The sequence below is a fragment of the Lupinus angustifolius genome, chromosome LG09 (genome assembly GCF_001865875.1).
Source record: "Lupinus angustifolius cultivar Tanjil chromosome LG09, LupAngTanjil_v1.0, whole genome shotgun sequence".
Classification (NCBI taxonomy): domain Eukaryota; kingdom Viridiplantae; phylum Streptophyta; class Magnoliopsida; order Fabales; family Fabaceae; genus Lupinus; species Lupinus angustifolius.
Window position 1 is genome coordinate 13282438 of NC_032017.1, and position 13815 is coordinate 13296252.

A 13815-nucleotide genomic window follows, 5' to 3' on the forward strand; every position below is an offset into this window, starting at 1 on the left:
TAATTATTATGAAGAAAAAAATTATTTATTTTTATTATTGAGCCTCACAATATTGACTTTGGTCCTACGTACCCATATTAAGGGAATCAAGGCTTACATAGTTCTTTAGGTAGAAAAAGGTTTGTTGATTGAATATATTTTAATTAAAGAAAATATATTTTCTTAGTCAAAAATATTTATTTTTGCAAGTTTTACTTATTATTGAAAAGAATTTTTGTTTTGGCTAATTTTTGTTATTTGTTTAATTAGAAAAATAAAATTTAATCAATTTTGAGATTTAATCGGTTGAAAAGAAGTGGCGTAGCGCAACTTTTCGAAGATAATTTGAGAAGAAAGAAGCATTCAGGATGACCTTCTCTCCATCTTTGATTAAATCTCAAAATTGATTTATTCTTTTTAAGATGAAACTATTATTTATTTTTTGTTTAATATACGGAGACATAACAAATATTCAAAACTTTATTAATCACAATAAAAATAATCCTTCTAAATTGTTAATTGGTATGTATATGAAAGTAGTTTTAGTTTTGCTATTTTGACCGTATTAGGATGAGTTCTATTAAATCAAATAGATTTTGTTAATGAGTATTTCCTTTAATAGTTTAGCTTGTTAATCCGTAATAATATTTGATGATATAACTTAACACATTACATAAATCATTTGCGAAAATGATAAAATTTTGTACAATCATAATAACCATTTATCAAAATGACATAGACCCCTTTTTACATGATGCATGTTCCAAAAAAATAAAAATACAAAGTCAGTTAAATAACTTCACCTTTACTTAATTCTCATGCAATATTATAAATTTTTTACTCAAAAAGACAAAATTTATACATTTTTTATGCATGGTTACGAACCTACTGTATTAAAGTTAAACAGATAAATAATAAAATGGATTAAATTTACATGGATTAATAATAAAACATATTAAAGTTAAATGGATAAACAAAAATTATACAATATAAATAATAAAATGATGGATTAACATGAAAAGGGTACAAACCTGGTTACAAGGGTGCAGAAATTTTAACACTAGAAGGACTTGATCCCGTGTCTTGCACTGCTTCAAAAGGACCACGCGTGTCGAGGCGTGATTGGTAGGCGCTGGAGATTAGGGAGCGTGTTGATACGTGTCATGACGCGTTTGGCAGGGAGGGAAGGGTGCACGGTGCACAGCGTAAGCTTGCTCGCGGGTGATTCCTTGCTCCCACGGTAGACTGAATAAAGTGTGGCCGGGTGCAGTGTAACCGGACCACATTTCGACCGCTGATTGGTGGATCTGTTCTCAGTGGGGAAGGGAAACCTGGTCAGCCAATCTAACGGTCCTGGCTTGTGCATAAAACGAGTGCACCGAGACTACGGTAGTCTTGGCTGCACTGCATCACTCTGTATTTCATATCTTCTTTTTTCCGGCAATGTTTTTTATCAACACTATTAAATTTTTTGGAACATCTTAACCTCTCACAAATCCACCTATTTATAATAAAAATTACTTAACCCTAATTCCTAAAATTTTGTTAACTGGCCTTAATTTTGTTAGCTCATTATCACTACTTTTATCGTATTTAAATCACTCACCAAGTCAGATTTGACTTGGTATTTATCTATTATTTTATTATTATTTTTATATCTTTTCTAAAACACATTTTAAATTGATTTATTTTTTTATTTTTTTATTTATCCGAATTAACTCAAAAAATAAAAATAAAAATATCTTTGGTTATGATTAAATTATTTTAAAATTATATTTTCGAAAAATTAAAATAATAACTCATTTTATTGATTATTTGGAATTTAAAAGTGGTTATTTATAATATGTCACCTATACTATTTATTGTAAATTCGAATAAAATAAAAAAATTATTTATAAAATTCGAAAAGCAAAATAATAATAATAATAAATTATTTTTTTCTTTTTTTTTTACTTTTGTTGTTTTGGATTTTAGGTTAACTCAATCACTTAGATATAGGAATCTTATCAACATAAATTTAATATTATCATTTGTTATATTTCCGGTTAATCCAACCACTTTGATTTAGGAACTTTATCAACATAAATTTAATATTAGTATTCATTATATTTCCTCCATGGTTTTAATTATTTTTATTTATTGAAATTAAGTAAAAAAGTTTTATTATTTTTATTTTAAACATTTTGGGTTTTTTCTGGGCTGTACAAAAAGTAAGTGTTCACACTTGCATGTTTAGATCTACAACAAAAGAGTCACATGTTAGTCTATTTTTAATTTGTTTTATTATATGGGTAATTTGTTTGTGAAAATGTATAACATGTCTTTAATTTCTTTCATTTCATGCTACCGTTTACTATATATTTGTTGCTTAAATATTATTTGGCAATTTTGATTCATTGCTATGTGTACTACTATTTATATTGATGTATTTGAAAGTTATTTTGCATTATATTGATGTATTTGTTTTATAATTTAGACTAATAGGTCTTATAAAAAGTAATGAAAAAGCAATCTGCTCTTTGACTATTTTAAAAAAGCAATATTATTAATAATAGGAAAGATCGATATAAAAGATATAATAACAAATAATAACTTCATATTAATAATATTGCATATGTGAATATTGGTTTATTAAAAATGTTGATATTAAAATTAATTTTAAACGTGCACATTTATAATTGTATGAATTCAGAATATTAAAAACAACAAAACCATAATATAAAACATAACTAGTATCAATAAAAAAACACAATGATTCTAGAGTTATGCTAACATTGTATATGTAAACATTCAAATATTTAAACATAATCAACATCAATCTAAAATAAAACATAATTATTTAAAAAATATGGTAAAAAACCTTATAATTTTATATGATATTTATAAACATAATCCAAAAAAAATATTGTGTAAAAAAAATATTCGTATAGAGATTATAGAGAGAATAAGTATCTCATACAATTTAAATTTTATTTGTTGAAGAGTTATTTTAGGATCAAATGTTTTTCTACAATCATAGCGTCACAAACCAATATTAGTAACAATTCATACAATCAATTTTTTGTGAATAACAAATTTAAATTGGGCATAACATGAGATAATAATAATGAAACTATAATATTAATAAAGTTTGAAATCTATGTACTAATAGTGTAACGTTTTTACACTCTCGGCACATCATCCACTTTTGATTTGTATTACATTTGTTTGAGAATCAATAATTATAAAAGTAATGTAATGATAATATCATGGATTATATTAATCAAGAAGTGAAACCCCACACTTTATTTTATCTCATCCTCCATTTAGTCTCTTCTCATAAAACACAGTAATATAAAAAAAAAAGTTTAAAATCTATGCACCAATAGTTTAAATTTTTTTTACATTATCAGCATATCATCCACCATTATGTGTTATAAACATACTAAAAATGACTAATTTAATCAATCTTTAAACTTTTCAGAGACCCTTTTAGGTTTTTTAAAATTTGAAAGACTAAACTAATAAAGTCAAAAAACATGAGTGACTAAAATAAGTATTTCACACGGGTATCCTACTAGTGCTTTATGAAGGATTGGCATTGTTTTGATTAAAAAGTAATATTTTCTTTTGTTCGTCAAAGTTGATGGCTACATAAAATAATCTCCTTGCACCAATTATATCCATACTCAAGCAAAAAAAATGACTTTATTTTCTAGGTTTTTTCTTTTTTCGATTTGAATTAAATATAGAAATCAGTTGCCAGTTTCACACTTAAAATTAGAGATGAATATAGGCTGAGTAAAAGATAGATAAGGTTGGTCCCTCACCCATCATTAATCAGGCCCACCTTGACACTCAGACCCTTCCATAAACTCAAACATGCATGAGTATTTATAGAATCTTATGCTAATATGTTATTTACTATATGTACACTGACAGTGTATGAATTCTATACACTATTAATGCATCATTCATTATTTAATCATAATTGACTCTTCAAAAAATGTAATCCAAATGAATGCAACACCATATAATATGCCGGAACAATAACCCTTATTGGTGAGGTAATGCAACCATGGAAAGTAGCAAGTACTGGTTGATATGCTTACCCCAATATAAATAAACTCAATTGACACAAAGTACAACTTATATAGTAGATAGACAAGGGCATAAAAAGCAAATAACAACAAAAATTGGACAATTCAAATGTTTTCTTCTCCACCTCAAAAATATGGTTCCCAACAATTGTCTCCCTTCCCACATTTCTAAACTCCTCTTGTGATTTTGTAGCAGGTGTTTCTTGTTTTTTTGTCTATTCTATTATGTCTTCAGCTGAAAAGGGAGCACTAGGAACATCAAGGGTGATTCCTGCTTGGATTTGACCCCACCCGATAAGACGCCAATGCTTCTCAACACGTCGACTAAGTGCGATCTTCTCACCCTTGCTGGTGCATACAGGGGAAGTAAGTTGCAACTTGGCCAAATCATTCTTCACAGCAACAACTCTGGCCCCAGTTGACATGGATCCTATGTTCAACATTAGCATCTCTCCTTTAGCCAGTTTAGATACCTTTCCCTGCCTCTCAGTGCCTTTTGTTCGGACACCTAGAAGCCGCCTAAGCAAGAAAAAATTCACCTGCAAGACCAAAAAGTGAAAAGATCAGTCATAAACAATTTTTTTCAGCATAACAGGGTAACCGAGACTCATCTTTCATGAGTCAATGATCGAACTTTTCATGCAAGAATGGTAGACACACATGACTACCGATTAGTAATAAACAACATCTAGACCACCCACCCAATTCCACAAGATTGTCAAGAAGGTATGAATAAATATTATAATAACAAGTAAACTGTTTATCTATACTCCTCTCAAGAATTCCAAAAGTTAGCAAGTTGATTAACAACCCAAATATCATGATAGATGAACACTTATAAACCATTAGACATAGCCACCTACCTCAAGTTCAACAAAAACTTCTGGCAATGATCCAACTGCTCCAAGAACTTGCCCTACCAATCTATCCGCACGTGTCAAAGTGGGGTCCATTGTTGTCCCAACACCAATGAGTCCTCCAGGCACAGCAAACTGAAGCTCATTTTGTTCAGCAAACAGTGAGACTATTCTAGAGTATATGGGTGTGCATTTGATATTTCCATTCTCATCTTTAACAACTATACCAGGTCGAACTTCAATGAATTGATTGACCTTTAAAACACCCTGCAAAAAACAAATCGTCAGATGTGTACAACAAAACATGTCAATATACCTGATCACTGAATCACTCAAGGATCATTGGGTCCATGGCTTCAGACCCTTTGAAGTATTATCATATAAGACTCTGGGCTTTAGAGATAAAAGCACAGCACGTTCTGGTTTGCAAATAGAATGACAGACTTCCAAGGCATTTAAAAAAGAATTCCATGTATAAGTCTCATTTTAAAAAATGAAGATGCAATAATTAGCAGGACACTTTCAATGTTTCTCATTCATTGAGGATCCATGTACCATAATAATTCACGCCCCACATTATTCACAAAACGTTTTGCACATTGAAAATCACTACTTTCAAATTCTAGCATCAATTAAACATTTTGAAAAATGAAACATACGTGTTAAAGCAATAATCATTCATAACATTAATAGGAATACTAACAACTGCATGTAATGCATTCAATTATAAGTGGGTCATTTAAGCATCAGATTGGAATATTGACCAAAAGACTTACCCTTAGAATGCTTCCACCAGCTACACCTCCTTTTATGTCATCAACCTCAAACCCGGGTTTATTGACATCAAATGACCGAATGACAATCATATTAGGTGGAGATATGAAGTTCCTTTCGGGAATTGGAATCTTTTTCACTATATACTCACACACAACATCTATATTATACTTCAGTTGTGCTGAAATAGGTACCACTGGTGCACCATCAGCAACAGTTCCCTGGTAAGCCACCAGAAAGTAGGGAGAATAACATAAGCTATCGAACAGGCATTCATTTGTAAAGCAGAAACCGCATTCATAGAAAACTTACTTGTATGAACTTCTGAATTGCTTCATGCTGATTGATTGCGACATTTTCTTGAATCAGGTCTACCTTGTTCTGAAGGATTATAATGTGCTGTAGGCGCATAATTTCAACAGCAGCTAAATGCTCAGAGGTTTGTGGTTGTGGGCAGCTCTCATTAGCAGCAATGAGTAGCAAAGCTCCATCCATGATTGCTGCTCCGTTAAGCATTGTAGCCATGAGAATATCATGTCCCTGAACAAATGGATACGTAAAAACAGATATCATATAGATGTAAAAGCAAGAAAACTAAATATATATTGAATGATTTGGCATTTATTGGTGGCCAGTAACTAACTGACCAGTACAAATATACCCATTGAAATATGAAAATCTTGCAACTTGTGATAAACAGTAAGAGCAAAACATATAAATTACATCAACACTATAATATATATATATCCTAGGATTAAAGGAATTCGGAGAGAGAATGTGCTAAGGATAGAAAAAAACTAAAAGGGGCAAAATATGTACAACCAATGTGCAGGTATATTAAACTAAATCCCAAAAAAATATATAATATCTCATGAGACCATGGCATAAAACAGCGCTAAACACCAAATGACAGTTCAAGAATTTACTGGGCAATCCACAAAAGAAACATGTCTCAGCAATTTCATTTTGCTGTTTTCAAACCCTGGCACATCACACACAGGAGTGTCTTCCTTTCCACTCCCATAAGCCCTGAAGAAAAAAATTTACTACGTCACTAAAGTTGAAATAACCTAATAATATAATACCAATTGCAAAATAAATACCCACTTATAGGACATAGGCCTTGGACACCGTTCATCTTCACACTTGTATATTTTTGCATTTGCATAGCCAAGCTTGATTGTAATGTTCCTCTCCAACTCATTTTTAAAACGCACAGTCTGCACGTTCATGGGAAACCAAAGGTCAAAAGTGCAGCAAATTCAACTGATTTGTACAAGTTGTCAAAACACTGCTAATTATCAGAAGGAAATGACTTTTCTTGGAGGGTTTCAATAAATCTCATAGCTAATCAAATGAACCTAACTAGACAATGTACTTATGACAAACAAAATTACACATGTTGAATTATATATATATATGAAATAAACACCCCCATCCACAACCTTACTCCCCAAACAAAAACCAATAAACAAGGGAATAAATACCTGAACACCAGAAATCGCTTTCACAACTGTTGATTTGCCATGTGCCACATGACCAATGGTACCTGCCCGGATGCAATTCATCAGCATTAGCAGTCATCAATTGAAAAGAAGCACTTAACAAGTTTTTTTAAAACAAGAAATTTGTTGCAGTTTAAATGTCAGTAAAGAAATTGGCATACCAATATTAATGGTAGCCTGCCGAGATATGACTTCGGGAGAAAGTGGATGCAATTTTGTCACATCCAATTTTTTCAGGTCTTGTTCCATCAAACCCTTCCGCGACATTTTGAGAGTAGTTTCTGACTTCCCAAAATTTTAGGCTAAATTATCTGCATGTTAGCATCAAAGCATAAGAAACTTGCATAAGAATATACATATTATTTTGTAAAAAGTGAAACGAATATAATACCCAAATGGCCAATCCTCTTAGGTCTTATCCAACCCTTAGCCACCATAAGATAAAAGATTTACGCTTAATGTAAATTTAATATTTTCACTAAAAAATAATAGGAATAATTTTCCAGAATGTCAAAAAATAGACATGGATTGACTAATCTATATCATCATGCAAGCCACTAATTTTCTGTGTAAGGAAAATCTGCAGAGAAACCCCTTCAAATATGAGGCTTTTGTATACATATTCCTCAATTTCCAGTTTTTGTAGTTACCCCGCAACTTCAAAAAAATTGTATATTGGTATAGGTTCCTCTTGCATACAGAGTTTTTATTAGAGCACCCACAATGGTGTTCCTGCATTTTTTTAAGAACATTCTTACTGTCGTTCACCATTGTCGGACATGTTCTTATTAAGAACTCGTTCCTATTTTGCAACTCGTTCGTTCTGAGACAAATGCTCTAAGACAGACTCATTCTTAAATTGTTGGGAAGTGTAAACAAATATAAAATAAGCAGTGGGACCCATTTATGAATGGAAAGCAGTTCACGACTGTGGATGCTCTAAGGAATCAATGTGCAGATTCGAGGTTGGAAGTATTAAGCTTGAGAGTGGTAGGAAAGATTAATTGACAAACAAGAAGCCATACACAGGAAACTAATGAAAGTCGTTTCATATTTGAGGAGAATCAACATACTTCTCCCTTTGCATAATTGCAGTTTCCAACAACAATAATCACATTGGGCAAAACAGAGCTGATAATTATTCTGTAACTTTCAAAAAAATATCATTGGGTCATCACCCACACTATTGTACTTTACCAACAGGACTTATTGACTATAGTTAACAAAAACTCATGCACCTCAGATCCTCTCCACATAGCCCGGACCTAGTAGCTTAGGGATATCATGTCAATTAACAAGGACTTCTCGTGTTAGCATTATTACAAGTAACAAATAGCAGGAGAAACAGGGACACTTTGAATAACAAAGAAATCTGCTAGAAACAAAATTGACCAAAACAAAAAAACAATCGCTAAACTTTGCATAGTAATTCCAACCTGATTCTCATTACAAAGATTAGGTTATTTTTTGAAGCTGCTCCTAAAGGATTGATCGATTTCAAATACAAGCTGTAACGTTTAAATCATCAATCAAATCTTCCATATAGATCCTAAATAACTAGTAAAAATTCCAATCAGACCATCTCCCACTCCTAAAATCAAATCTTCAGTAATCCCAAGCCAAAACTAATTTAAAATAAAATAAAACAGAAGCAAGTAATCTTTGAAACAAAAGGAGAAACAAAATTAGGGCATAAACATGATCTTAACAGCAACTAGATAGAGAATGAAAAATAGATAAAATTAAAACCTGAAAGAAGCAGGAAGATTTTGTGATCGGCGGGGCAGAAGCTACGGCAGATTTAGGTGGCCGGAGAATAGATTATGCGGCGGCGATGGCGGTGGAGAAGAGGTGTGTAAGAGCGGAATGTGAGAGTGTGTAAGAGCGAGACTGCGTGAGGCTAAGGCTAAGCTAAAGAGATAACAAACCCTAATTCGCGAAAAAAATAAAATTACAAAAAGATTTTATCTATCCGGCTATCCCTATCTTTTGTATAATAAAGGGGTAGATTATATTTACCTCCTTAAAGTTTTGCGTAATTATAGTTATACACTTATACGCAACTTAAAAATTGTACCCAGAAAATACACAACATTAAAAACATTTACCTATATGCCTAAAAAAATTGCATTAGAGTTTGAGATGAGTGTAGATGAATTTGGATCAACTCGATAATGATCAACTTAAATCGAATTTAAATTGAGGTAATGTAAACAATTTTTTCTAACATAAAATTCACTAACTTTCAAAATAGTTAATAATTTCAATTTATGTCATTTATTAACTCGAAAAATGAGCCTTATTATATATAAAGAAAAAGAATCAATTTGAGGGGGAAACTTAAATTTAATATATATATATATATAATTGAGTTAATTCATTAACCTGTAACAAGTTTGATTGTATTTAATTCAAGTTTAGATCATTTATTGACAGTCTTCTTTTGTGATAAGAGCTATTTTCTTCTAATCAGAAAAGGAATTCACTAGGAAAGATAAACATATAAGGATAACAATAGAGTATAACATACCTAGGAATGGCAACGGGGCGGGTCGGGTTTGCACATACCCAAACCCGAACCCGAAATTCAAAACCCGAACCCGAACCCGAACCCAAACTCAACGGGGTTGAAAATAAAAATACCATCCCCGAACCCGTCGGGTTTCGGGTAACCCGAACCCGAAAATGATAAAGTATTAAGGAAAATATGATATTATTTTCGTGTAATTTTACTCTAACATTTCTATTTTCTCTTGTATTATTTCATTTCTTTTATGTTTGAAGATCTAATAGTATATAAAGTAACATTAGAAATTAAAAACAATTGACAAATGATAGAAATTTATGGTTCTAAGTTCCTTTCATGGATTATGTCATTTTCCTTTTTGTGTATGAGTTAGCTTGCTTCTCCTGTGTAGTAGTCGACTCCTCAACTCTGGTGTATTTATTGATCTTTTGATGACAAACTTGCAGGAAGGTGAAGCTGTAGCCGCTTCTGAAGAAGCTAAGAAAAGCAACCATGTCCAGAGGAAAATTGAGAAGCGCCAGAAGGATCGTCAACTTGACTCCCACATTGAAGAGCAGTTTGGTGGCGGTCGATTGCTTGCCTCTATTTCTTCTCGCCCAGGTCAATGCGGCAGGGCTGATGGGTATGTGAAATTTTATTTACGTGTCATCGACTATTTGTTCCGGTTTCATTTATATATTTACCAATCTATTTGCCATGAAATTTGCAGGTATATTTTGGAAGGTAAGGAGTTGGAGTTTTACCTGAAGAAACTGCAGAAGAAGAAGGGCAAGGGTGCTGCCTAAATTTAGTGATTTCCAAATTTTATGTCTTTAACTTTTCCTTGAGACTGTTTCTGTTGGAAACATTTAGTTTTGAATGATTTTCTTAGTGTGAACATGTTATCGTCACATTTTATAATTTTTATGCGAATTATCAACCAAATTTTGTTTTAAATTGTTCGTAACTAACATACATTTTTCATAAATTTGTTGCTTTTGATGTCTTTATTGCTTCAAATATAGTAACAATTAACAAACCTGGGAAAGTTTTGAAGTCATTAATATCATTTTGCAATTAATGTTTAAGTTTCGGGTTCTACTATTCCATTATTGTTGATAACTATTGACAATTTAAAATAGTATGCATATTTAATACTGTGCTGTATTCATGGGTTTTATGTATGCTTATATTATTGCTGTTGTGAAATACAATACAATACCAAGGTCATTCGATCATAAATAAACCACATACGTAATTTGTAAACTTGTGCAACTAGTATCTATTGAATTCTGATTTCTTCCTTCACAATTATTATAAGGTGCTTCAGACCCAATTCAAAATTTTCAATTGAAATTTGAGTATGGAGATTGTTTAAGATTAAAGTGTAAAGAAGTCTCATATGCTTACAAATACAAAGCTTCTTTGCCAATATACATTGTTATCTTGAAGTTAATTACACTTTTCATTCTTTAAATTTTTAAGTATTTGTATGAAGAGAATAAAATATCGACTCAGTCCATACTTGAATTTTAGAACCCACTTATACATCAGCTCAAGTTATTCTGGTTGACCAGGGAGGCTCAATTATCTGACCCCTATCTACGTGATGATAAGTATCATGATATTTGTCCAACAAATACCCTTATATTTATAACTTTATTTTTAATTAAATATTTTATATATATAATAATTTTGTTGTTTTAATATTTTTCATATTTTACCCTTTCTTATATAATCATTATATATATGATATATTATTATTTAATATAATAAATAATAATAAGTTTTGAAATTTAATAGTAATTATTATTGAATTGATTATTAGGTGTACAAATGACTAATAAGATAATGTACATTGACTATTATAAAATTTATAAATATATAATTAAATTTAGAAATTGATTAGGTATCAATAGATATTTGAATGAATACGCACAAGTAGTATTGGCAAATATAATTGTTTTTCTTGTCTTGTCCGTGCCCATGTAATGCCCGCCTAAGTTATAGTGGATATAAGCATGTCCGTTTTTAGATATGATATGAAATATCATGCTCATCCTAAATAAAATTTAAAAAATAAATACAAAATTTTCATACAAAGTCAACAATATATAATTTGCGTGTAAATATATTATATTTTTATTATAATAAACAATGTAGAACAATACATAAAAATATAAATGTATATATATAATACAAAAACAAAATATGTATATTGCATATTTTACTTACAAAATGTAAAAGGAATAGTACATACAAATATGTACAATATACAAAATACAAATGCATATATATAATAAGAAAATGATAGTATTTTCTTATTTGAAATAAAAATGCATATATAACAAACGGAACAAACTTTCTGACATTTGACAAATACATATACATTTGCATATTTGATATTCAATATTTTTCTAATAATGTATGTGAGCCGTTTGTTTTGCCTGCTTGAAATGCCCACGGGCAAGTAGGGCATGTTGGGTTGACATTTTAGGGTTTTTTCATGTCTTACCCGCCCAATATGTGCGGGCGAGCGAACATATGGGATTTGCCCAATTTGCTAATGGTACCCACAAATAATGTGAATTTGGCTATGAGTAAATACTCTTCACATCTGTCTAGTTGTCATCCCTATATTCATATAATTTTCATTTGCAAGTAGAATAGAGGAAACATATTCAGATCAGACATGCAAATCTAGTAGCTCCCGTAATAATTTCATGCTAGGTCTTCCTTATTGGATAACATAAAAATTTCAATGTATTACTTAAACCATAATACTCTCTCCCATTAATATGTTCAACCAAAGCTTTAGTTGCAAGCAAGTTGGTCATCATAAAAGTTAAGTCCCAAATTCAATTTGGATTTCTAATACTTAGATTAATTAGGTTCATGGTTCAAATGCTATACCTAGACAAATTTTGCATCCCAAGTTTCCAACTTGTAAAACATACATATCCCAATTATAAAATTGTCACATTTATATGCACCGACATGCCTTACTACAAGCAGCTAGAGTTATAACATACCTTGCTGTAACACAAATTTGACAAAGATGACCATCCACACGTTTTCTTGTGCATGTGTTGATATTCATAAATGTTTTTATAATACCAATATGGAAAAAGTAGTCTACATTTGTTTCTAGGTCTTGCCATCATGAAAGTTAAAGAATACAAGTTGTCTACCCTTCTGACTTCTCTATATTTCCAATTCATATACCCACTGTCTAAATTAATATTATTAAATCCGAGCCACATCAAATATGATGATATTTTATATTAGATTTGACCAATTTAAATAGATAAATTATATGATTTCATATTAATTAATAATTACTTATAAGTATATAATTATATATAAATACAATATTTTTTATATAATTGAACTGGAGTGAAACAAAATATTAGAATATTGTTTCATTCTTTTTTAATTTTAAGTTAACTGTCTGATTCACTTTCGGGTTATTCCAGTTTAACTGTGATTAACATAGTTGGACTGGAATTCTCTGGTTCAAAGCCGTTAAACCTCTCATTCAATAAAAGACTACAAATTATAGTTGTTTTCAAATTCAGTCAACTATTGATGTGTTGAGTCTGATCCTCAAAACAATGTTCTAAACCATTGTTACAAAAATAGTTTCATGTTGATCAGTTCAACCAGTAAACCAATGTCATGGTCTTAATATTGGTATGATACAACAATTATATCGGTCAAAAACCAATTTTCAATTAAATCGTACTGGTCATACCAGTTAGTTTCATTTAAAATTATTTTTTTAATGAAAATGACTTATTTTTACCAAAATGTCTTATTTTTACCAAAATGTTGGAACGAGGATCAAACACATAACTAATACATTTTTATATTTCTAATACATGGTTTATTCTCAAGTGATACATTAGTTATTCTAACAAATTGTATAAATAAAAGTTATTACTAACTTCTTTATTAGTTTTTTAACATTAATATTAATTTTAAAATATATATGCCTAACTTCATTGGTACGCAGTTTATTTAATAATCATTGTATCACTATACCAACAATATGACACGTTTGAGCATAATATTAATAACCGTGTTCTAAACACTTTCTGAAATGTTAAATTTTA

General features: G+C 30.6%; 2 protein-coding genes across 2 annotated transcripts; one reads left to right on the forward strand and one right to left on the reverse strand.

Annotated features, from left to right (window-relative positions):
* On the reverse strand, positions 3977-9140 carry LOC109357165 (eukaryotic translation initiation factor 2 subunit gamma-like). The gene is made up of 9 exons (XM_019600938.1): positions 8944-9140; positions 7356-7505; positions 7177-7238; positions 6797-6909; positions 6616-6718; positions 6002-6229; positions 5692-5910; positions 4922-5182; positions 3977-4597 (listed from the first exon to the last, which is right to left on the reverse strand). Exons 2-9 carry the CDS (start codon positions 7459-7461, stop codon positions 4274-4276), a joined length of 1416 nt encoding a protein of 471 aa, XP_019456483.1. The 5' UTR covers positions 7462-7505; positions 8944-9140; the 3' UTR covers positions 3977-4273.
* LOC109356276 (40S ribosomal protein S8-like) lies at positions 9029-10685 on the forward strand. Its single transcript, XM_019599601.1, has 3 exons — positions 9029-9045; positions 10095-10343; positions 10431-10685. Exons 1-3 carry the CDS (start codon positions 9029-9031, stop codon positions 10504-10506), a joined length of 342 nt encoding a protein of 113 aa, XP_019455146.1. The 3' UTR covers positions 10507-10685.

What these genes read in the sequence shown, in the direction of transcription:
- LOC109357165 (XM_019600938.1), bottom strand. Translation starts at nt 7,461, where the DNA reads ATGTCGCGGAAGGGTTTGATGGAACAAGACCTGAAAAAATTGGATGTG. An exon ending in AAGCGATTTCTGGTGTTCAG is followed by an intron (nt 6,910 to 7,176) that starts GTATTTATTCCC and finishes ATGAACGTGCAG; the next exon opens with ACTGTGCGTTTTAAAAATGA. An exon ending in CTGGTGGAAGCATTCTAAGG is followed by an intron (nt 5,183 to 5,691) that starts GTAAGTCTTTTG and finishes TGTTTTTTGCAG; the next exon opens with GGTGTTTTAAAGGTCAATCA.
- LOC109356276 (XM_019599601.1), top strand. An exon ending in CAATGCGGCAGGGCTGATGG is followed by an intron (nt 10,344 to 10,430) that starts GTATGTGAAATT and finishes TGAAATTTGCAG; the next exon opens with GTATATTTTGGAAGGTAAGG.